This window comes from Mustela lutreola, chromosome 13, assembly GCF_030435805.1.
Source record: "Mustela lutreola isolate mMusLut2 chromosome 13, mMusLut2.pri, whole genome shotgun sequence".
Classification (NCBI taxonomy): Eukaryota; Metazoa; Chordata; class Mammalia; order Carnivora; family Mustelidae; genus Mustela; species Mustela lutreola.
In genome coordinates this window covers 81,177,222-81,202,165 of record NC_081302.1, presented here as the reverse complement: position 1 = coordinate 81,202,165, position 24,944 = coordinate 81,177,222, and the positions used below count along the sequence as shown (strand labels likewise).

Genomic DNA, 24,944 nt, shown 5'->3' with positions numbered 1-24,944 from the left:
AACTGTTTGATTTACAGAATGATTGAGAAGTTAATTCCGATATGGCCCACATCAGTTTCCCTTATTATGAATATATATTAGTCCCTACTACATTTTTACATGCACTTTTCTTCCAGCTAACCTTACATGTTTTATTAATCAACATATAAGCTGTATGTGCCAAGCAATTTTTTACAATATTTTATTTATTCATTTAATTGACAGAGAGATCGTGAGAGAGAGCGCCGGCAGGGGGGGCGGCAGGCAGAAGGAGAGTGAGAAGTAGGCTCCCCGCTGAGCAAGGAGGCTGGTGCTGGGCTCCATCCCAGAACCCCGCTGTCCAACCCTTTCCCCCCCCCCCCGCCCCCGCATCCCGCACCCTCCTAGGATGCCCTGCGCCAGCGTGATCCACTGCTCCCATCCCAGGGTGCCTTGCGCGGCGGGCTCGCTCCCGGTTACGTGCGCGCGGCGGGACCCGGAACGTGCTCTCGGGTGGTTGCCCCGCCCACCTCGGCCTTGTTTGTTCAGCCTCTAGGGCTTGAATTTACCGCCAGGTTGAGCTGGGCAAGAGCGATGCTGCCTGGCCCGCCTTGGCTTTGAGGAGAGAGGAACGTCCAGAACCGCTGCAGCTTGCTTTCGGCGCTGAGCCCCGGCAGCCATGTCCACGGGGTTCTCCTTCGGGACCGGCACGCTGGGCTCCACCACCGTAGCCCCCGGCGGGACCGGCGCAGGCGGCGGTTTCTCCTTCGGGACGGGGCATCTAGGTAACTGCGCTTCTGCGCCTTCCCGGCCTGGTCCTCTCCGTGAGATCCCGTGGGTGGGCCCGTCCCTCTCCCTTCGCGCTGGGTTCCTTTCTAGTGGGTCTGCGAAAGAGAAAGACAGACTTGCGCAGCGCCAGCCTCATAGTCCTGCCGTTCGGGGGCCTGGTCGGGAGGGTGGTCATAGGGTTGTGAGTCCCCAGAATCCACAATGGTTCACCCAGTGTCCCTGTCCAGTGGGGTCTGGCTGGGTGAAAGGGCCTGGGATTTCACGCTGAGCCCTAGCAGTGCGGCAGTCTGAGGCACAGAACGGAGAACGACATTGTGGGTCATTCTGGGGTTTCAGAAAAAGACAATAGTAAAATTTTAAGGGGGACAATTAGAGTTTTATCGCTGATAATTCAGAATTCATTGCAGGATATACGGCTTTGGACATTCCACTGCTTTAATGATTTCGTGGTATTCTAAACGAGCTCACCTCTTGGTACCTCATGGAACCCTGTCCTTTTTTACTGCAGGTTTTTGTTTTAAATACGTGTTGCAGCATTTCTTGGTGGTCATTTTGAACAGTGTGCGTAGTAGTATTCGTGAGTGTTATGGTGGAATGACTCACACTGTCTTCTAGTTACACTGAAAACTGTAGGTAGCATGTTTATCGTTTTTGTGCAACCTGCTAAAGCACCGCTTCAGGCGATGACGAAATACAGTCAGCAGAGGTTTAGAAAGAGACAATAATAGTCAAAGGTCATTTTCATGGTGAGAAATTTAATTTTTAGAACTCCGACTTTTTAAGGTAAAAGGGGAGGAGTTCATTACATCAAGAAGTGTGCATAGAAAATGTTACAAGGTATCTATCTCCTGAAGCTTGAGGGTTGTCATTGTAGAGTAAAAAGCCAAAAGTATTTTCCTTATATTAAAAAGGAGAGGTACAGGGGCGCCTGGGTGGCTCAGTGGGTTAAGCCTCTGCCTTCTGCTCAGGTCATGATCCCAGGATCCTGGGGTTGAGCTCCGCATGGGGCTCTCTGCTTAGCAAGGGGCCTACCTCCGACTTCTCTGCCTACTTGAGAGCTCTCTCTCTCTCACTCATATAATAAATAAAATCTTAAAAAAAATTAAAAAAAAACATAATTTACCAAGAAAAACGGGGTAGGTACAGACTACACAGTCAAGGAAAAGTCTGGGAATTTCCCTTAATACCTCCTTTTCTCTCTGCACCCTTAATCAGCAAGGCCTCCTAATTTTAATTACCTAGTTTCCATTTGCTTCACTCCAGTGCCACCGCCCTGTTGCAAGCTCTTGTCATTCATGGAACAGATATTTATTGAACACAGTTCCATATAATGGACTCTGTTTTAGATGGTGAAATAAATAAGGGTACTGGCTCTTTCTTCCAGGTTTTCAACCAGTAACCCTTCTCCGATTTGGCGAAAACTATTCCTATCATCTCCTACTTAGATTAGTTCAATGCTATCGCAATTGCTGTGTCAAAAATATCCTTTTTTTTTTTTTTTAAGATTTTAATTAATTAATTATTTATTTATTTGACAGACAGAGATCACAAGTAGGCAGAGAGGCAAGCAGAGAGAGAGGAGGAAGCAGGCTCCCTCCTGAGCAGAGAGCCAGATGCAGGACTCTATCTCAGGACCCTGGGATCATGACCTGAGCCGAAGCCAGAGGCTTTAACCCACTGAGCCACCCAGGCATCCCGATTTGGTCTCTTTAGGTAAATCATTTTAGGGAAGTTACTCTCCAAGCCTCAGTTCCCACATCTGGAACAGAGATGCTGATGAATAAAGTACTTAACATCATATCTGGCACTTGGTAAGTGCTCCCTAAATGTTACTTTCTAAGTCCACATTAGGGCATGCTGGAGAAGTTAAAACAATATTCCTGACCTGATGGAGTCAACAGTAACACATTCTGATGAGCCATTGGCAGATAGTAGTGGGTTGAGGCAAAACTTGGTCCTGTTTGGGGTAGCTTTTAAATAAATTTCTCTCCTGTAGAGAAAATTCTCTTTTGCTTTCTTGAGTAAGAAGATACCACTTTGAAGTATTTCTTCGGTAATGTTTTCACATTTAATTATGAAACAGTGCCTTGTGTCTTCAGTTATCTTAAGTTGTCAAGAAATTTTAAATATTTAGTCTAAAAATATATAATTTCAGAAAAAATAAAAATAAAAAAAATTTCATTGTGCGTCTTTCTATATTTATGGAATAGCAGTAAAACCAAATGGGATCACTGAATTATTTGGGAGGGAGGACAGCATAACTACCATTTCCTTAATTTGAGGTCTTCAAAATTTGCCGATAACATTTATTAAAGTACCTTTTTAGCTCAGTTGATTAAGTGTTCACAGTTTTGTGCTTTGTTGGTAATACCTTAAACCCTGTTTTGCCAACCTTCTGTACTTCACATACCCATGTTCCTAGAGATAATTTTAAAATCAATGATAAACTAAGACACCGGGCCCGCTCCATTTTTTTTGAAAGATTTTATTTATTTATTTGACAGAGAGAGATCACAAGTAGGCAGAGAGGCAGGCAGAGAGAGAGAGAGGAGGAAGCAGAATCCCCGCCGAGCAGAGTGCCCGATGCAGGACTCGATCCCAGGACCCTTTTTTTGAGCCCCTACTCAGTGTTGATGACTGGTTTCAAGTTCTGTTCCTCTCACAGTGATTGGCTGGTGTAATACATTGTATAAAATGTGTTTAGTTGAATTTATTAAGTTCCTAATGATGACAGTAATAGCATTTATTAAGTGAAGTTAATTCACCATGCATAATCTCTCAATCTTTTGCAAAAAATCTGTTAAGTGGGCACAGTTATTAACATTTTGCGTATAAGGAAACAGAGGATCAAGAAGGCTAAGTTATGTCACACACGTCCCAGGACATTGGAGAGTTGGCACTGGAACCCAGCCATAACACCGCTACCTCCTTAAATTGCAGTGTCCCAGACATAAGCTTTTTAAAACTGACCTTGACTTCTCGTGGGATTATGTCTGTTTGGAAGGGCAGGCAAGACAGAATAAAGATACCTATATAGGATGAATGGGAGCTCCCATTATGTTATGTGTTATAGTCTCTTTTAACTCTCTTGTACAATTTTTGGAGTGTTAGGTTGTTGAGACATTTTGTTCATTTTAATAATTTGGTCTCCCACTATAGTTAGCAAATATGAGCCCTTGAGTTTTGATAAGAACATTTGAAAGTTGTGAACTTTGTTCACATCAGTTGCTATCACCAGCTGTTCTTTTTGAGCTTTCAGAAACTCTGAAGAGAATTTCTGCTTATGAACACATAATCTGGATAGAGGGTAATTACTTTGTATTTTCCTCTTGTCAGATTATGTTTCTTTTCCTCTTCTCACCCCTACCCCAGTTCTTGATGCTGTTTTGGTGACAAGAAAAGTAACTGTATCCCCCTGTCCCTTTCTAAATCCACGAATATGGTGATAAATCAACAGAGAGGTGGCAAAGATCACTTAAAAGAACTTTTCTGAGTATGTTTTATTTTTCTTTATTTAGTAGTTGGGAAAGAACAAGTGTATTTAGAAATATGAACTATATGTGAGTCATTCATGAGGAAAATGATCCACATTCATAGGACTTCTCTGTGGCCATTTTAAAATATGCTGTCAATAAAACTTAGAAAAGGAGAATATGTGATACTGTTTATGATTTCCTTGGGATCTGAAATCTTTTGTATGTGACTTATATTTAAAGAGAACAGGAGACTTTTTGAATTGGGTTGGTTAAAAATAAATTGTTAGTTCTTTTTGTATTTTATGGCAATATATTGAATATGTGAAAAGAAAGAAAATGTTTAACCTTGAAGAGTTAATTCTTATTTTTCTTTAGGAAATACTGGTTCCAGTAGACTTTATTTTGTGTTCTTTATAAATAAGCAACCCTTCAGTGGGTCTCAATTTTGGAACTCTTGGAAGCACTGCAACTCCTACCACGACATCTGCTCCTTCAGGTGGTTTTGGAACCGGGCTCTTTGGAACGAAACCTACCACTGGGTTCACTCTGGGAGGAACAAATACAGGTAAGGAGGATTGTCACATTTCACGGAGTAGCTATGGGATATTCTTTTTAAGGTTCTGGTTTATATCTCTGCCCTTTATAGGGATTGTCATTGGTGTCAGACCTAAAAAATGGTAAATATGAAGATGGAAATATATATAGGGATGTGGACTTAAGGGCCAGTGGTAGGCCTCACATCGGTTATGATCTATTCTAGTGTAAATGAAAACACCCATTTAGGGGTTCTTGGATGGCTCAGTTGGTTAAGGGTCTAACTCTTGATTTCCACTCGGGTCATGATCTCATGCTTGCAGAATGAGACCTTCTTTGGGCTTTAAGCTCCTTGGGGACTCTGCTTGAGATTCTGTCTCTGTTTCCCTATCCTCCTGATGCATACTGCACCCCCCTCCCCCAAGCTCTTTCTCAAAAATAAATAAATCTTCAAAAAAGAAGAGAAACAAATTTGAAGAAATGTGATTTTTTTAAAGAAAGATTTTATTTATTCATCAGAGAGAGCGAGAATAAGCAGGGGGAGCAGGAGGCAGAGGGAGAGGCAGGCTCCTCACTGAGCAAGGAGCCCATTGCAGAACTTGATCCCAGGACCCTGGGATCATGATTTGAGCTGAAGGCCGCCACTTAACCAACTGAGCCACGCAGGCATCCCAAGATTTCTTTTCAAAATAACTTCTTTTTTGGTATACTTGACACAAAGAAGATCTACCTCTTTAAATATAAAGAATTAATTTAATTTTTACATGAGAGTATATAATGCAGTGTTTCACCTTAGTGAATATAAATCAAGTTTACCAATTTGGATGTTTTTTAATTTGCATATATGGGGCAGTCAGCATCCTTTCTTGCTATAACATTATAATTTACCTTCCTAAGAGACGTTTTAAGTTTTTATATTATTAAAAGAGTTGTTTCGATGGGAAAAGGGCAAGAGGTCAAAGTTTCTGGTAGACATTTCGATAATAAAAATCTGTTTTTTAATACTTAAAGATATTTGGTTATTAAAAATATGTGTCAGTAATGCTGCCATTTCAAAAGCTTATTTCTTTATTTACTCTTTATTCTGTACCCGCAGGGCCTCTTGGTCTCTGTTACCACTTTATGCATTGACATTCCAGCTTTGATTGCCACTTTTCACAGCCACACATAGAAAATGTAAGAACTGCAGGAATGCGGGAGCTTCCAGTGAGCTCCTTGAAACAACTTTGTGTGCCAGTGTTGGCTTAGAGTAGCTTTTTTTCTCCTTGCCTAATGTTGTTATAAGCAGTCGTTGTTTGCATTTATAAATCTTATTCCCTATATAATTATATATAGCCGTTAATATGAAAACCAGTGGTCTAGGAAGAACGTTTCTATTAGCGGTCATGGTAGAAGATACTGGTTGTTGTAGTATCATATCCTGAGGATGACTCTAAGTCTTGCCCTTGTAATAACCCCCCCAAAATGTCATCTGCCATTGATGATTAAATTTTATTTCTCTTTTTGTCCCCAGGAATAGCAGCAACTATAACTACAGGATTAACTCTGGGTAAGAATTTTTGAGAAAAGATCCCAGATCTGTGGTTTTCTTCTCTTCTCTTTCTTATTATCTCACAGAGCTGGGCTATAGAAGGAAGCATGTAAGGAACCTAATAGATCACAGACACTGACTCATTATACAGCCTTTCAGTACTGGAGTTTTTAAAAAAGTCAATGACTTTTTAATTCAGGAAAAACCTTTAAATAAAGAAATGGTTTTTTCTCAGGAGGTTTAGTTTACATTGTATTTTTATAGTCATTTGAACCCGTTTAGTGGAAAAAAAAAAAAAGACAACAAACTCTAGACCAGAAGTCTTAGAATTAAGCCCTGGTTGTAATTCCAAATCATTGTGAGGTCTTAGGTAGTCATGTAGTATCTGGCAGCTTTTGGTTATCTGTAAAACAAGGGTAGGACTGAAAGGTTTTTGTATTTCTTTCCAGCTCAAAAATGCCATGGTTCTCTGTAGCGATACGCCGAAGGGAATGTGAGTAAGTAGGATGACAGTTTTTGGCATTGAAACATGTGAAAATCATAGCATTCCCAGTAATACATAGGTTCATGTATAATGGCTATTTAATATCAGAAGTTTTACTCAACACCTCGTAGGTGTCTATTACTTGGTCGTGTGGGAGAGATGAAGGAGTATGACCTAGTGTTTTCTATTAAACAGCTCTTTCATGTCCTCCGTTCAGGTACTAAATTTAGTGAAGAAACTCTGGGTCAGTGGAAGGGGAAAAAAGGAGTTGGTGAAGATAATCTGTAAAAATTTGTAGCATTCAGGTTTGCATTATCTTTCAGATACTTGTCTTTGTCACTGTAGTCTCACCTTGTAGGTATTCAAAATATCTCCTAATAACTGAATCACTGGATGACTGTAACATACATTTCTTTGTAGGATAAGTGTTTAAACATCTCTCCTAAAGAGTCCTAGGAGAGCAAAACACAAAAATAACAGAAAGGGGAGGTGGAGGATTGTTTTTGTGTCTTTCTAATGAGTTTTTAGGCCTGCTACAATTTTTCTTAGGCTCTAGACACACGTCAGTGCTTGATTTATGGCTGTGCTAACTAAACATACCCCTGCATTTTTTTTTTTAATGGACATTCATTTAGCTATATTTTTTTTCACACATTGTCAGTATTTAAATCCACTCTTCATATATCCCCTGCTTTTATTCAGTGCCTCTACTGTTTCCTCTGTTTAAAGTAAATAGCATCTGTCCAAAAAGAACCACACTTATGTGAGCTTGGTAATGCATAGACTTAGATGATTTACCAATGCGTGGTCTTTAAAATTTTGCTACTTGATTTACAAGCATACCTTCATGACTTAAGATTAACTGTAGTTTAGCCCCTTCAATCCTTTTGTCAGTGAGGTAGGATTTAAATAAATGAAGTCTATTTCTTTCATTAAATATTTCTTGAAAAAGCTTGGGAGTATGAAATTTGATGTTTGAACTGTAAGGCTTCTAACTCTCAGTTCTTTAGATTTCATGAATAATGAAACTATTTGCTTTATAAGATTTATAATATTTGCTGAAATCTTATAAATCATTACCAGATTATTTTATTATGTAATTTATTTATCTGTTAACAGCTGTCCTGAGGTATAATTGAGAAGTAAAAGTGTAAGATATTTAAAGTGTAGAGCATAGTGATTTCATATATACGTGCACATTGTAAATGCCCATCAAGTTAATTAACACATCCAATACTTGATAATTTAAAAAGTATCCAATTACAAAGCATGACTAGAGGACAAGAAGTATTCACCTGGAAATATACAAACTAAAACTGCTTTTTCAGGAGGATTTAAAAAAAACAAGTAGTATGTTCACATTTATTGAATTAACAGATAAACTCTGACCTTTTTAGTAAAGACAAATTAATAGACCCATAAATACAGAGAACTGATGGTTGCCCGAAAGGGTAGGGAGGACAGGCAAAATGGCTGACGGGGAGTTGGTACAACCTTCCAGTTATGGAATCAGTCACAGGGATGGATATAATCCGTGGTATTGTAATAAGGTTGTATGGTGACAGATAAGGTAGTGACACTTGTGGTGAACATAGCATGTATAGAGTTTTCAAGTCACTGTTGTACACTAATGTGACATTGTGTGTCTACACTTTAAAAAATTACCTAAAACGTAAAGGAGTTAAAATCATATTATCCAGACTACATACACCATTAAATCCCAGCTTTAGACTTATTCCATGTTATTTGCTTAAGCCAATTATGAAGAAAAATGGGATCCAGCTTGAAAGCATTTGAGAATTTTGTCCATTGAGGGAAAATCATTGTGAAGACTTTGTAAATTATATTTGGTTTATTTGTAGGACTTGGACAGAATACTTTAGGCTTGACTTTGGGAACCACAGCAGCTACTTCAACTGCAGGCAATGAAGGTCTTGGTGGTATAGATTTTCGTACCTCATCAGATAAAAAGAGTAAGTAATGTTCTATTCTAACCGTAACTTAAATTTCTATGTCAGTAAGATTTTTAGTTACATGTTCAGTAGTAAAGTTTTTACTTATACATTTACTTTATATCTCACAAATTTTTTGTGTATTATGTGTTTAAGATTTTATTTCCCTAGAAAACTGAGTTTTGTTTATGCATACGGTTATGTAGCTATCAGTGTGTGTATTCATATATGTTCTTAAGTTGGGATCATGAACACATGTATGGTATATAAGTTGATACTTGAACAACATGCTTTGAACTGGTTAGGTCCACTTATATGTGAATTTTTTCCAGTAAAAGTGGAGTCCTGTAAATGTGTTTTCCTTATGATTTTCTTAATATTTTCTTTTCTCTATCTTACTTTATTGTAAGAATGCAGTATGTCGTACATATCACATACAAAGTGTGTGTGAATAGACTTTATATTGTCAGTAAACATTCTGGTCAGCAGGAAGCTATTAGTAAAGATTTTGGGGAGTCAAATTATGTGTAGATTTTCAACTGCCTAGGTGTTTAGGACCCTTAATCCCTACATTGTTCAAAGGTCAACTGGATTGCTTTGTAACCTGTTCTTTCTCATATGTTATATCACCAATATTTGTCAGTTCAGTAATTCTTTAGGAGTGTTTTATTGCTGCTTAAGTCAGCTTTATGAATCGATACATCATTAATCAGCCGTCCTTCCATTATTAGTGTTTGTATTCAGTTCGTATATTCTAGGAAGTATCAACATATTGAGCATCTTTATGGGGAGAGGCAATGTGGTATTGTAGCTTAAGGGGATAGACTTGAGCTGAAATCTGGCTTCAGATCCCCTCCACTGTTCATAAGCTCTGTCACCTTGTTCAAGTTATTTATCCCTCTGTGTTTAGTTCCTTTATCTGTAAAGTGGGGGAAAAGAACAGTAACTACTTGACATTGTTGGCCCAAGGATTACAGTTTATAAGACTTCAGTAGAGCCAGGCACATAATGAATGCTCTCTATGTGTTTGTTTTTCTTATAAATTTTCATTCATATTTTTGATTATTTTTTAAAGACAAATACCTAGAAACTTAATCACTGGCTTAAAGAGAGGGAGATTTTTGGAGACTCTTCGTAAATATTGTAAAATTACTTTCTAGAAGGAGTTTCCCAATTGATTACCCACCAGCCAGTATGAAAATGCCGTTCTCACTGTGCTCTTGCAATGCTGGATATTCTTTTTAAAAATTACCAATCCAGATTCATTTTGAAATATGTTTTAGTTTTGTTGATTTCCTGTGCATGATTTTTTTTGTTTTGTCTTGCATTGTGTCTTCTGCCTCTGATGAAAGCATGTTTCTCGTATTGCATTGAATCCTCTGAAAAACTTAGAATGATTACAGTTGAAGGTGTCCATATATCTGTGCAAGAATTTTTTATTTGGATGTAGACAATTCTAGGGTAAAGTACTGTTTTAAAAGCTAGCTATCCTAAAATCCTTTTAAACTTAGAAAATTTAGGATAACTTTGAATGAAAATTGATTTTTATTTTATTTTACTTTTTTTTTTTTTTAATTTTATTTGACAGAGAAGAAGAGACAGCTAGAGAGGGAATACAAGTGGGGAGTGGGAGAGGGAGAAGCAGGCTTCCTGCTGAGCCAGGAGCCTGATGCAGGGCTTGATCCCAGGACCCTGGATCATGACCTCAGCTGAAGGCTGATGCTTAACAACTGAGCCACTCAGGCGCCCCGAAAATTGATTTTTAAACATAGGGATTTGTCTCTTGGTTTTACTTAGTTTTCTTTGTAGCCGCATCAAAATTAGAAGAAATTATCTTAGATGTTTTAGCAGCTTTTTTTATTAATCAGCTGAAGCAGTCTGGTACCCTTGAACTACTTTGATTTTAATTATGAAACTGGTTCTCTATTTATTGCAATTGCTTTTAGGCTCCACATGAAAGACTTGATAGAGGCAAAGGAGTAAGAGAAATATAAGGAGTTAATCTCCCTTCGCCCCCCCCCACCCCCGCGCCACTCCACCTTCTCCCATTGTCTTCTTCTTGTGTTGTGCCTCAGAGTTGAACCAAAGGAGTATGTAGAATAAGTGCACATGACCTGATATAGCACATCCAGTTCCTTTAACCTGCTATACGTGTCCAGGGGTTCTTTATTAATCTAAAGGATTTCTCTGTTTCCCTAGCAGCTTCATCAGTTAGCCTGGACCTGCTGTATTGGGTTTGATAGATGAAGAGGGCTTGGAAGCAGTCGTCTATAAGTGGGGGCAGCATGGAGTAAGATCTAGAGACAAGGATGATCTTTACTCTTTTGAAGAACTGCTGGAAAACCAGCGAGCCGCAGCATGGCAAGATCAGATTCCAGATGTCATAAAGGGAAGGGTCGTGTATGTCATCTTAAAGAGTTTTGTAATTACACGGAGGACAGTTGAGACCCACTAGGGGTTTGATGTGAATAATAGGACATGAGATACGTGTTTGAAGAAGAGCATTCTGGCAGCCATGTGGAAGATAATGTGCAGGAGGGCAGGAACAGAGGTGGAGTGCTGACAGTGAGCTTTGACAGCAGTCCACAGGTATTACAGATGCCAAGCTAGATGGACTAGTCAGGGCCCACGGTCGGCCAAAAACAGGCCTAAGTTTTCTTTTCTTTTTTTTTTTTTTTATTAATTTTTTATTTTTTATAAACATATATTTTTTATAAACATATATTTTTATCCCCAGGTCTGTGAATCACCAGGTTTACACACTTCACAGCACTCACCAAATCACATACCCTCCCCAATGTCCATAATCCCACCCCCTTCTCCCCAACCCCCTCCCCCCGGCAACCCTCAGTTTGTTTTGTGAGATTAAGAGTCACTTATGGTTTGTCTCCCTCCCAATCCCATCTTGTTTCTGGACAAAGGCAAAAGGTAAAGGACAGGTTGGAACTAAAATACTAGCTGTTTAGATGCTTTTTTTCTTCACATTTTAACATCTGAAATTGAGATGTATCTTGAAATTAAGGTCTCATTTTAGAAATAGACACATAACGTATATGTATGAGATAATTAATATGCTTAATGTTAAAATAGCTCTGAGAAGTCAGTGAGAAACATACCTCAGATATACCTCAAATAGCCTGAATAGACCATTCACTCAAGGAGAAATAGACTTGTCTAATTAATATTTGAAATGTTTTACTTAGTACTGTCAGAAATATGAACTTAGATGATAATGAAGTGGCATTTCTCACCTATGTACTGGCAGATTGTTTCAGAAAAATGTCCATTGTTGTTGAGGGTGTGTCGGAAAAATTACTTATTCGTAGTAGGTGGGAAGATAAATTGGAACAGTTGTTTTAAAGGATCAGTTTGATAATATGTAGGTTTTCCTTGATGTAATCTTTGACCTATAAATTCCTCTTTTTGTGGAATACAAATAAAGTCATGCACAAGCATTTGGAGATAAAGGCATTGACTGTAGCAGCATTGTTTATATAGTAAATGCGTACATGTTAAGAAGAGGGTTGGGCATAAAGGTTCTGATACAGCTATGTCATCAGTATTCTGTGGTCATTTAAAATCATGTTAAGTGACATGAAAAAGACTTAATTTCAACATCCTGAGAAAATATGTGCACATAACTTATGTCATCCTGATCACGTTTAAAAATGTGTGTGTAAGTGCCAAAACAGGTTGAAAGAGGAACCATTAAGGTTCTCTGATGGGATGAAGTTTTGTGTGTTCCTGTATTTCCTTCATTAAGCAGGTCTTATTTTGCAGTGTGAAGTAAATTCTGGAAAAGCAGAAAGTGATTCACTGCAGTTTGCTGACGGAGCATTTTTACTTTTCTACTTTTAGACATACACTAATAATGATAGCCACTAAATAAGTGTTCATAAGAAAGCTGTTGATCTATCTGCACACATTAAAAACATCATCTTAAAAAATTGCTGCTTTTGTAAAATATTTAGAGACATCCGGGTAGTCTGACATATTTTAGTATTCTAAACTGATAGAACCTAAGAAAGTAACCAGTAGAACTTGCAGGAGGTCAACTGTGCTAAGCAAGAATATTTTTCATAGAAGATAGTTCAAAGAGGAAGAATCTCGCCCTTGAAAGAAATAGATACAAATCAGCTACGTAACTATGTGTTTATGTGTATACAAACATGTCCCCATAGTATGTTGTTTGGAGTTTGTGACAAGTGACCTCACATGATGTCTACAAGTCTGTCTGTAAAATGCTTAGAAGTTTCTATTTATACCTAAGTTTGTGTTAAATTAAAACTTGAATTTGGAATACATTGATAAATGACCTGTTTTTACATAAAGCTTCTTGAATTTTCTAGGTGATAAAACAGGAACAAGACCAGAGTAGGTTTACAATTTAAATTTTAAAGTATTTTATTTGAAGAATTTTATTTGTTAATTTATAGGCAGGTGGTCTCATCGGAAGTAAAAAAAAATCTATATAGACATTTAGAAGAAAAATTCTTTGAATCAGTTTTTGTCTAAAGTAAAATAATAAACATATGCTCTGGAAAGATTTTGGCAGGTCAGGTCTTTAATTTTTAATCATTAGGAAAGTTTATAACCAATGCTTTCTGGAATACTTTATGCTCAGTTTTAGGTATATATACCTTTTCTATATAAACTACTATACCAGTCCCATTTATTTTCTGATGATGAAGAGGGAGAAAAGCCTCTATCTATAATATACATCAGATCAGTTTGAAGATCACTATTTTTACTAGCACTTACATTTTCTCACCTAATTTGTATTACATTAGATAAAACATTTGTAAATAAATGATCAAGTTCATGCCTCCAAAATATCTTCTGTATACTTTAGCCCTATTTCATAAATAAGAAAGCTGTAGGAGACTGAGGTTTGCTTCAGGTTCTATCAAGGAAGTAGTAGCAGATCTGTGACTGAATTTTAACTCATAATTCCATTACACCATGCCACATTTCACCTCTTCCTATTCTCACTAAATATTTATGATTCCCTTAGTCTATCCCTAGGTTTTATTTTGTTGAAGAATAAATTGAAATTCTAAAAATCAAGTAAAATACAATGAGAATCTCATTATGAGAAGTTTGTAGACTTTCTTTAATGAATGCTTTAATATTTTTGAACGAAATAAAAGGTCAGTCATACAGTTTTTGAGCCAGGGGAACTAAGTTCACTATTTAATCTCTTGTATTTTCTAATTTTTTTTCTTAAACATTTGGTCAGATGCATTTTAGTGTACTTATGATAGGTGCCAGTCCTTTTAGAAGAGAAATCTCCCTGTCAGATGAATTGTTAAAGCTATTTTAAAGGTCAGGAAACAACATTTTTTTAATAAAGAGATTTGAAATCAACCATAAGAGCTATAAATGGGGAATATTTGTTTTACCTCCTCCCCTTTAACACTTATGTAGTGGAACTCAGCTGTCAGCTTTTTAGAACCTCAATGGATTTAATCTATCTGTGGCGTTTTTCTCAGGGATAGTAAAGCACTGAAGGATGAAAATCTCCCTCCTGTCATCTGCCAGGATGTTGAAAACCTCCAGTAAGTGTGTCAAATGTAATTAGATATATCATGTTGAAGAATGTTAGAATCTATTTTAAGGGGAACATCTCTTCTTCCTCTTAAACATTTTAACTTGGGTGTTGGTAAAAATTTTAATATTTTTATATACAAAGCAGAATAATGGGAATTAAAATTCTTTTATTGTCAATCTGAAAAAAGCATGTGAACTGTGGATGAATTTTTAATATTTCCTTTTTAAAAAACTCTAGGACTCTGACCAGCCTATAGTAAATATACTTTTTTCCTATAGGAAACCAAAGGTGTATTTTTTTGGAATTCAGTTTTATGTATCTTTTTAGGAAATTTGTGAAGGAACAGAAACAGGTACAAGAAGAAATTAGTAGAATGTCTTCAAAAGCCATGCTTGAAGTACAAGAAGATATTAAAACTCTGTCACTGGCTGCCAGTGGATTACAGAGGAACACCCCCAGTATTGACAAGTTGAAAACAGAAACTGCTCAGGTAAACTAACTTAAAGTAATTTTATTGTAGGGTTTTGTTTCGTTTTATTTAAGTCTTATAGGTTATAAGACTTGATACAGATGTTCTGTAAGAAAACTGTATAGCATGTGTGCTTTTTAAAAAAAGATTTTATTTATTTGAGAGAGAGAGAAAGAGAGCATGAGAGGGGGGAGGGTCAAAGGGAGAAGCTGACCCCTTGCTGAGCAGGGAGTGAGTTGCAGGACTCAGTCTTGGGTTTCAGGATCATGACCTGAGCCGAAGGCAGTCGCTTGACCAACTGACACCCAGGAGCCCTAGCTTGAGTACTTTTAAGTTGCTATGATACTAGTAGTCACTAGTTTGTATTGAGTTCTTATTATTTATGAGGCAGTATTTTAAGCAGTTTAGTTTTCATGACAGCTCTATGAGTTAGGCCGTCTTATCTTTGTTATATAAAGAAGAATATGGGCAGAGAGGTTGTTAATAAATGGAAGAGGTTGTCAATAAGTGGAAGAGCTGATACTCTTAACTAGTTTCTTTCCTAAGAGTACTTGCTGGCTAAATTGCTATATCATGCAAGCAAGGTAGAAAAATATGTTTTTAAAAATCTGTCATCCATTAAATAAAAGTTATATTAAGCTTTTTAACTATTAAAAATTCTGATGACTTGCCAGTCTTATGTCTTAGTTAAAAATGTTAATGAGGCTTGTGTTTTTTTCCATTCATATGTACTTGTTTTTTCTTTCTATGGTATAATCTATGTCATTTTTTCTTGACACTCTTGCCTCCCTTGTGTAGTTTGAAGTCTTTCATTGTCTCCTCCTGGCTAAATGTTCCGTCTCTGTGTGCCCAGCTCCCCATCTGTTTAAAGGTGGGTGTTGCGTAGTCTTCTGTAACCTTCCTGAGTGCTAGATGAATGCCTTCTTCCATAGTTCTCTGTGATATCACACAAAATACCTGTCTTTAGTCCCTCTTAGCAATTTGCTATTCCATTGAGATGTGAGTATACCTGGTTCTTTACCTAACAACTTCAGGGATCCAGTTTTAAATTTATTCATGGGGACACCTGGGTGGCTCAGTTGGTTAAGAGGCTGCCTTCCACTCGGGTCATGATCCCAGAGTCCTGGGATTGAGTCCCACATCTGGCTCCTTGCTCAGCAGGAGGCCTGCTTCTCTTTCTGCCTCTGCCTGTGCTCACTCTCTCTGACAGAAAAAAAAAAAAAAAAGAAAGAACAGAAAAAAAAAATTATTCTTGGATAAAATAAGAGGGGCTTTACAGTTACTTAGTTTTTAGGATTTTGTAGTTGTTAGCTAGGCTCTTTCGCAGCTGTGCACATTCTGCTTATGTTTCCTTCCCAAACCCTGTTCCTAGTCTGTTTCTCCATCGAAGACTGGCTGTTACGCATATGGATACCAGTGTGTGATATGCATTTGGGGAATTGAATCTTTCCCTATAGTTTTAATCTCAAGTATTGTTTTATGATCCACTTTTTGTCACCATTTTTTTATTGAATGAAAGAGTTTTAAAATGCATTTCTCATGCAATCTACTTACTTGACAAAAATCGTTTTTCTCAGTGATACAATATTCCAAGTTACTTGTCAGGTCCTTGCAGGAACATTTCCTGGAGTGCGGCACAACAGTGCAGAAGGGAAATCCTTTGTCCTCTTAATAAGGTGATGAGGAAACCAGGAATGAGAAAAATACAAAGAAAGAAATTCCATAGCAATCTTTTGCAAGAACTTGAAACCCACAACTTATCTTTAGTTTGTGAGGGGAAATTCATTACTTTTACAGCTAAGGGATAGCTTCCAGTTTTCAATAAATTTATCCTATACTTGATTTTTCATGAAATTTGAGATTTTAAAAAACACTATCATTGAATGAAGTCTGCAGTTTAGACATAAGACCGCCACCCACCATATGCAGCCTCTTGAGCCTTTGCTCTGCTTTTCTGCAAGTGGCAGAGCCTCAGATGTATTGCTTCTCACTAATAAATGAATGTGTACCCTTGGCCCTGAGATTGGAAAGGAACAGTGTCACTCAGGGTCCAAGTCTGGATGCAGGAGCACATTGTAGACGAAGACAGCTGTTTCCACTCCTGTTAAGGAGTTAAGCCATCCCTGTGAAAAGGGGGTTATGCAATCAGGATCTCAGAATAGTATTTGCAGGGTACCGTCAACTGTGCTGGTGTATTTCTGGGACTAGTATGTATCTGAATACAGGTTTTTATTGAAGTATTTTTTGAGACATGCACGAAGCCACTATTTATGCCAACGCCTGTTTTAAGTTTGCTACACAGTGTGGTAGGAACTTAGTTTGAGCAGAGGTTAAAATCAGAATTACATACCACTTGTGAGTTTGGCAATGAAGCAGTGGCTATTCTGTTGTTGGGGCACAAGCTGTCAATCATTTTTCCTTTCAAATCATCTGGGAACCCCCTAATGCTCTCTCTCTAGATGTCCTGGAGCTTCTCATCGGAGACTTGCCCTAGAAAGGAGGAAAACTGATAAAGCTCAGACAGAGATTGAGAATGAAAATGGAACCACTGTAATAGATCTTCCAGGTACTTTATCCCTCGAAACGGACTGTTCAGGGACAGGCATATCACCTGCTGAGTGCAGCTTGATATCAGCGTCTCTGCCCCCATGGCCCGAGGAGCCTGGCCTGGACAACCCCGCCTTGGAGGAGAACACGGCCACAGACAGTATGTGCTCTTCACCTTGCTTTTGCTTTTCATCTGTTTTCAAATCAGATATTTCCTTTCTTCTCAGTACTCCCTATTACTTTCCCTACATGGGGTGTTGTTGTTGTTGTTGTTGTTTTTCCTCTTCAACAAACAATTTTACTGAGATATGCTTCACGTATCACATATTCACCCTTTAAGTGTACAAGCCTAACAGTTTGCCGTTTAGAAAGAGAAAGCGAGTCTTACCTTGAGGCTTATTCTTCCCCCTCCCCCTCTTCTGTTGTAGTCCACAAATTCACTGGTCATCAGCAGGCTTCTTTTGTTTGTTTTGAAGCCTATTGCTTCTTGACTAAGAAATCCACAGCATCAAGAAGAACAAAAATAATACCTCAGCCTATGTGCTTATTCTGTGTCAGCACTGTGCCAGGCACTTTACATATATTAACTTATTAAATGCTTGTACCAATACTGGCTTTTTTTTAATGATGAGGAAACTTAGTCAGGGAGTCATTGGTCAAAGTCTGAGAGCCACGAAATGGCTAGGTATGTATCTGACTCCCAAGGCCATGTGTCTGACTCTTGCTGTCCTCTGGTAGCAGCCACTGATCTGTCTACATGACCCACCAGGAAACACGCAGAAAACCTCTAGTCATAGATCTTGGGCATATCTTAGTAGTTGGCCCTTTGTCTTACTTTTAAATAGGTTTATCTCTTATGAAAATTCCAATTTTTCTACAAATCCCAGTTTTCCCAGCCATGGCTATAACAATTCTTCTATCTCCTACTGCTCAGATCAAGACCCTCCTCTTCTTGCTTAATGTGGTTATTTTGTCAACCACTACGGTGATTGTATGTCACAGAGTTTGTCTTTTTTATTTCATATGTACTGCCTTGCACTGTTTACAGCTGTTTCATGGGTCAGAGTTTCTCTGATCAATTAGGACAAGATGATATTGTCTTTATATTTCTTTATCAGATCACTATGTGGTCCCTAGTGATCTGATGCATAGTAGTTATTTGTTGATTATTCACCTTTCGAAGAGGAAGTGTTTTGCTAATCTTATCTATTGGTGTTTGGTCATTCTGTTTTTCTTATCCGGTGGTATTGCTTTGTTATGAATCATCTATTAACATAAGGTCATCACTAATGATAGATGATAACTTACTTACGTGAAGATAATCAAAATATAAAACGTTTTTCTTTCTATTTTTCTCCCTCTCATTTTTACCTTGGCAGCTATGCAACAGCCGGTTAGTTTTCCAGAAGGCAAAATTACTACAATTGAAATTCACCGGTCTGATCCTTATATTCAGCTAGGAATTAGGATTGTGGGCGGAGGTTTAGCGCCACTGAACAACAGATACATTGTTATCCAGGAAGTCTGTCGGGATGGGGTGTTCACCAAAGATGGAAGACTTCTTGCTGGAGACCCAATTCTTCAGGTATCAATTTTTTAAATTATTTTGTTAACTTGCCTCTTTTTTTGCTCTTATTCATCAATTTAAAATTGGGAAATTAGGGTACTGTGGAATCTGACTTATAAAAAGGTAAGTTTTACTGTTTTTTTTTTTTTTTTTTAGTGCTAAACAGATCATAATTTATCAGTAAATTCTCCGATTTCCCCCAAACTCATGGAATGTATTTTTACCGCCATCTTAAATTGGATCCCGCATGTGCCTCAGTGTGTGGCTCTCCAGGCAAGCTGGATTCCTCCTGGCTTGGTCTCCATGGTTGTCTATTTCGGGGCCACCTTCACTGCTAAATTCTCTTGTCCCATTGGCTCTATCCCTAGTCCCAGGGTACCATCCATCAGTTTCCTTCGTTGTCTGATTCATCCTTCTCTACACGGATTTCTATAATCTAGAAAAGACGGGTCACACAGCACAAGTTACTTAAAACTTACAGCATTGAATTTAAGATAGAATTCGAAAATCATGACCACCTCTTTTTGGCTCTCAAATGCACTCTCATCCACAAACAGCCTGACTCTGCCCTAATCCTTGGTGCTACCCTCTCCCTCTTCTCTTTAAAAAGAATGAGCTACTCCAACAAATGAACTTGCTTCGGGCAAGATGATATTGTGTTAGAGGGCATACTGATGAGCGTGAGATGGCCAGAATTCCACTGTTCATGTGAATTCTAGAGTGTATGTGAAAATTGACCTGGATATATGACCCATGCAAGTGTATGTGGTACTTGAAGCTAAAAGAATGGATATTTAGGAGAGAAGAAATAGGCATGAATGATAAAAGATGTCTTCTAGGAACCCAAGCTCAAGGACTCTTGCCTCCTCGATTTCACTGCTGGGTCCTTCCGCACAGTCTGTTGGTATTCACCCCTTCTCTTTTCCCTGCCATCTCTCTGGTCTGTGCCCTCACTGCTTCATGTCTAACCCAGGAGAATCAAAACCCCTGCCTCCCTACTCTGCTCTGAAATCCGGTATGACATTGTCCGGTTAATTCACCTGTGACTCTGCTTTCCCTGGATAGATTGGACCAGAGAATCAAGTCCATACTGATTAATCTAATAGTCCAGGTCCTCTTTGAAGTCTTACACAACCTGTCCCCTCAGCCTTCACCCTTGCTTTTTCTTTCAGCTGTAGCCATCGGTGTATTACTGAAACATCATAGGCATGGTGGTCAGAGCTGAGGGTATAATTAAGAGCAAAAAGCAAGCCCTGCCCTCATAGAATGTATAATGTAGCAGAAAAGCCAGACATCGCAGTCTCCTTGCTTCCCTCCACGTTCCAGCCTGTCCCCATTGTGCTACAGCTTCCCCACCTTCATCCAGAAAGCCCTGCCCTGCCATTATCACCCATTCAGACCTCTTCTCACACTAAGTGCTGAAGACATTCCTTCTCTTCACCACTGAATGCATAATTGGTCACAGAGAGTTATTCAAATGCAGTGTCTTCCTTTGGGGATGGCAGCCGCCATTATTACGTACATGGGACAGGCTTCTCACAGAGCTGTGCCTGGAGTCGATACCCAGGACAAACTTGCTGAGTCAATAAAAGAGTGGATTTGGTTATGATATCCTGTTGGGAATAGCTGTCTTCTTCATTAAAACCAAACTTAGAACCTCTAGGATTTTTAATTCTTCAAGAGAAATGTCCAGAGGGGAAGACAGACAAACTAGGCTCCAAGAGCAGCAAGGATTGACCTTTCCACTGGGGGTTCCTGGCTTTGGTTTCCACGCCCATCTGTATTCTGCCTCTTGTAGTTTGTGATTTCCACTTCGACACTTGGGCCCAAAACCCCTCCTTCATTGCACTTGGCCTGGCTGACACAGACTGAACTTCCAGTGTTTTGTTCTTGACTAAATCCGAAGAGGCAATAGGAGAATACAGGAAACATAACTAATCCAGCTAATGTAAAATCCAGTTTCTGATCCTATCATATTTACCACATTCCTGTGTTTGCTGTCCTTTTACGATATTAGTAGTATTCTGGTTGCATGAGGTTGGCACAGCTCTCTGGACACCTTACCCTGTATTCCTTCTACCCCAGCTCCTAAACTGATTCTCCGTGGAGGAACTCTTGTAGCTGGTTTTCACATTTTGACACCTTTGTGGCCAAGACAGAAAGAACCAGATTGCCCTTTTTTGCAGCTTACACAGGGAGAGAGAGCAAGCACAGGCAGACAGAGTGGCAGGCAGGGTCCGAGAGAGAAGCAGGCTCCCTGCCGAAAACAGGTGAGACAAGCAAAGCTTGAAGGAGCTGTGGTTCCAAAGTTGTGACTTCCCTGCTCTTGTAACGTTCACTCTCCACTTCACCTCCATACAAGTGGGGAAAATCAATTTTTATTGAGAAGAACTCATTATCTCTGTAGTGCCCTTTTTATAAAGCATTCAGAGCATTTCAAACACATTATAACTTGTGTTCTTATAGTATCCCTGTGAAGTAAAGATGGTTATTATTAGAGAAAAATATTTTTCAATATGAGCATTAAAATAGGTAAAGTAGAGGGGCACCTGGGTGGCTCAGCCATTAAGCATCTGCCTTCGGTCAGGCATGATCCCAGGCTGCTGGTATCCAGTTTCACATCGGGGCTCTCTGCTCAGCCAGGAATCTGCTTCTCCCTCTCCCACTCCCTCTGCTTGTGTTCCTTCTCTTGCTCTCTGTCAAATAAATAAATACATACATAATAAATAAAATCTTAAAAAAAAAGAAAACAGCTTTAAAAATTTTTTAAAAAAATAAGATAGAAAAAGTAGAAAATAATCCAGGCCAGACCTTCCGGTTCTATAACCTACCAGAGCATTTAATGATATGGGTATCTCCTACAATGATAGGGGTGAAACAAAGATGTGTATGGTGTTTTATTTTGTTTTGTTTTGTTTTGTTTTAAGTAAGCACAAGAAAACACTCTGACATAGAGGAAACCAAGCAGTAACATAATCGAGCATCAGGAATTAAAGTAGGTTGATAGTCACTGGGAAATGTGTATAGTAAACAGAATTAACAATGAAGATTTAAGTACTGTGTAAGAAAACCCAAATTTAAATCCCATTTCATTACTCCTTTTCACAAATGTTTGGTTCATTATAACTATGGGAACACACACACCCGGTAGCCATCTTGCATTAGGAGGGAGATTCAGGCGTTGGTCTCTTGTCCCAGACTTGAGTTTTAAAAAAATTGAATACAGATACTTATATATGATACCAAATATAATATATTGCTCAAGTTGTTTCTTTGTGAAAAACATCTTAATGTTTTGGATTCTGAGAATAACATGTATTCCATGTCTGAAAAGGAGACTAAGGAAGACAAAATACAGAAAATGAAGAAGGAAGTCCAAATCACAGTCAGCCTAAAGTCCATAAGATAGTGACATTAAAGTTTTGAATAACATCGTCATTTTTCTGTATATGCCTACAAATAAATAGGTACCTATTTACGTAGTTACTTAGACATGCAGTCAGCTTACAAATTCTGAGTTTGCCACCCTTTCTTTACGTCAGCTGTATGCTGTGGACTTCTTACCCTGAAAATAGATGCACCATGATATAGCTGTATTGTAGACGTGTTGTGCTAAAACTTACGTAAACACTCCCCTGTCAACAGACTTTAATGTTTTGTTTTCAAGTTTAAGACATTTTGCTTAACTTCCCTCTAGAAAGATCATACCAGTATATACTCCCAGCAAAAGGGCATGCCACTATTTTATGAAATACAGGTATTGTCATTTAGGCATCCTGCATTTTTAAAAATCTTGACTTTAACAGAATTCTTTTGTTGTCTTGAAACCCTGAAGAGTTAGATAGGCAGTTGGCCTAAACCCAAATGTTGGCCCATCGTTTAAAGCTTATATGTCCACTTCCATCACACACCCAGAATTTTGTCTTTTAAGAAATCAAAAAAGATCAGGGATTTGTTTGTTAATAGGTTTGCATGAGCAGGGGTCTTCCCATAAAGCTAAATTACTGGTTATAGAGTATTTGGTAGTGGTGAGGGTTAGGCAGTAAAGCAAACAATTCTTAATATTGAAATGAGATCACAGGGGTTTCTCACCCTTCACACCATGTGATCTAATACTCGGAAGTGTCAGAATCTCAAATATCTGGATTGTAAGCGTCCTACTTTGGCATTTACCTGTTAGATCAAATCCCCAGACTCTGGCCACATGAGAAGTGTTATTCTTTCAGTTATTTGAAGAATTGTCTGAAACTAGTTTAATGAAATACTTGAATAAGTAAGTGACTCTAATAGGGCCTTAAAATTGGTTATCACTCATGCACCTGGGTGGCTCCGCGGTTCAGCATCTGCCTCCGGCTCAGATCCTACATTGGGCTCTCTGCTCTGCGAGGAGTCGGCTTCTCCCTCTCCCTTTGCCCCTCCACCCTGCTCTCTCGCTTTCGCTCTCAAATACATAAATAAAATCATTTTTTAAAAATTATGGTTTTCACTCCTTTTCCAACTTGAGAACTGAAACTGGAGTGCTTTCTTAACATTACTGACTGCAGTCATGGTGGAGGAGTGTTCTACTTTCCACCACAGCTTCTTGAACGCAGGCTGTCAAATTTTCCCATAGCAATGATAGTAAACTTGGAACGTTGTAGTCTTGACCAAGAATCAGCATCAAGTAGACCAGGCCTGTACGTTAAAAGCAAAGATAAAATAGCTTTAAAAAGTATAATAAATGTGAATCTGTGTTTCAGATCTAGATCTATAAATACAGATAATGGACCTCTAAATTTAACGTGGTTGTCATCACCTCTAAAATTACATTTATGTGTGAGTGCACATATGGCATATATACGCACACAATTTGTGATGTATATAAATACTAATCCTGTTTTACAGGACCTTTGTTATCATTCTTTTCAGGACTGTTTAAGCTGATCCCTATTTTCGATTTGAAGCTGTAGTGTGTGGAAACAGAGCTACATGTAGTTTCATTGATTATCACTCTCAAAGTAGCCATCTTGGAATTTATTTCAGAAATCACAAAGGATTGTAATCCAGTTTAGAATCCGTTCGTCCTTATATCTTCTTTGCTCTCTTTCTCTCAGTGCCAAGGCCAGTTTTGCAGGGGAGGGAAGTATAAAAAGACAGTTACCCTTCAAGAAATCATGGGGAGATCAGAACCCAGGCTTTGCTTTGGTTATATCCTTGGTATTTCCAGGATTAGGGAAGGTTTACCCAAGAGGTCTGTGTGTGGCTCTTTTACCTGCAGAAGTTTTAAAGTATTAGCTCCTGAAATGAACTCCCTCGTCTGCCCCACCCCCAGCAGGGTCCTTCAGTCCCCACTCAGGTGAGGCTCTGATACAGCGATGATAAGTGCATTGAAAATGACCCTCCCTATAATTTTTTTAAGTGAGAAGCATCATTAATGACTGGTGATTATATATGTGTGTTTTCTCCAGGCTAGTGGCGACAGGGTGGATTTAACAATTGCTAGGCCGGGGAAATCCCAGCCTGGTAACCCTGTCCAGGACACAGGAGCTCAGGGTAGCAGCCAGCACCATGCACAGCCGCTGTACCACAACAGACCCAGCTCACACAAGATGAGGCCTCGAGTTTGCATGTTTTCATTCATCTGCCCTCAGGGAATCCTTGTGACAAACTGGTAAGATTTAAATGAGGGCTGTTACTCTGTTGGAAAAGGTGAACACAAGGTGTTTGGGGGTGTGGAATGTGTGTTTGGCTACCTTGAGAGTCCCTGTACAGTCTGTTCCTCAGCCAGTAGGGGTGGTTTCTTAGTAAGAAGGTCCCTCTGCCAGATTGATGAGAAGTGTTTGATCTTCTAGAAAGACTTCTTTGTTTGGTCCTGCTTGAAAGTGGGATTTATCTTGGTTTGCTCAAGCAGTTGTAACAGGAGGTTATGTAACTGAAAAAAAGACAATGACCAACAAGTCCATACTTAGCGGTTGGGCAGGTTGCCTACAACAACAGAATTCTCTATGTGAATATGAAGCATAAATCATACTTTCTGATACGTACATGCAAAACACAGAAAGCATTTCTTTTTATGTTACAGTTCATAGGAATACTACCCTAGATCA

At 38.7% G+C, this 24,944-nt stretch overlaps 1 protein-coding gene across 1 annotated transcript; it reads left to right on the top strand.

Annotated features, from left to right (window-relative positions):
* Positions 1-637: 637 nt before the first annotated feature.
* On the top strand, positions 638-24,659 carry LOC131813653 (ligand of Numb protein X 2-like). The gene is made up of 8 exons (XM_059144013.1): positions 638-743; positions 4,720-4,788; positions 4,870-4,900; positions 6,271-6,306; positions 14,217-14,282; positions 17,204-17,451; positions 18,671-18,876; positions 24,306-24,659. Exons 1-8 carry the CDS (start codon positions 638-640, stop codon positions 24,510-24,512), a joined length of 969 nt encoding a protein of 322 aa, XP_058999996.1. The 3' UTR covers positions 24,513-24,659.
* The last annotated feature ends 285 nt before the right edge of the window (positions 24,660-24,944 follow it).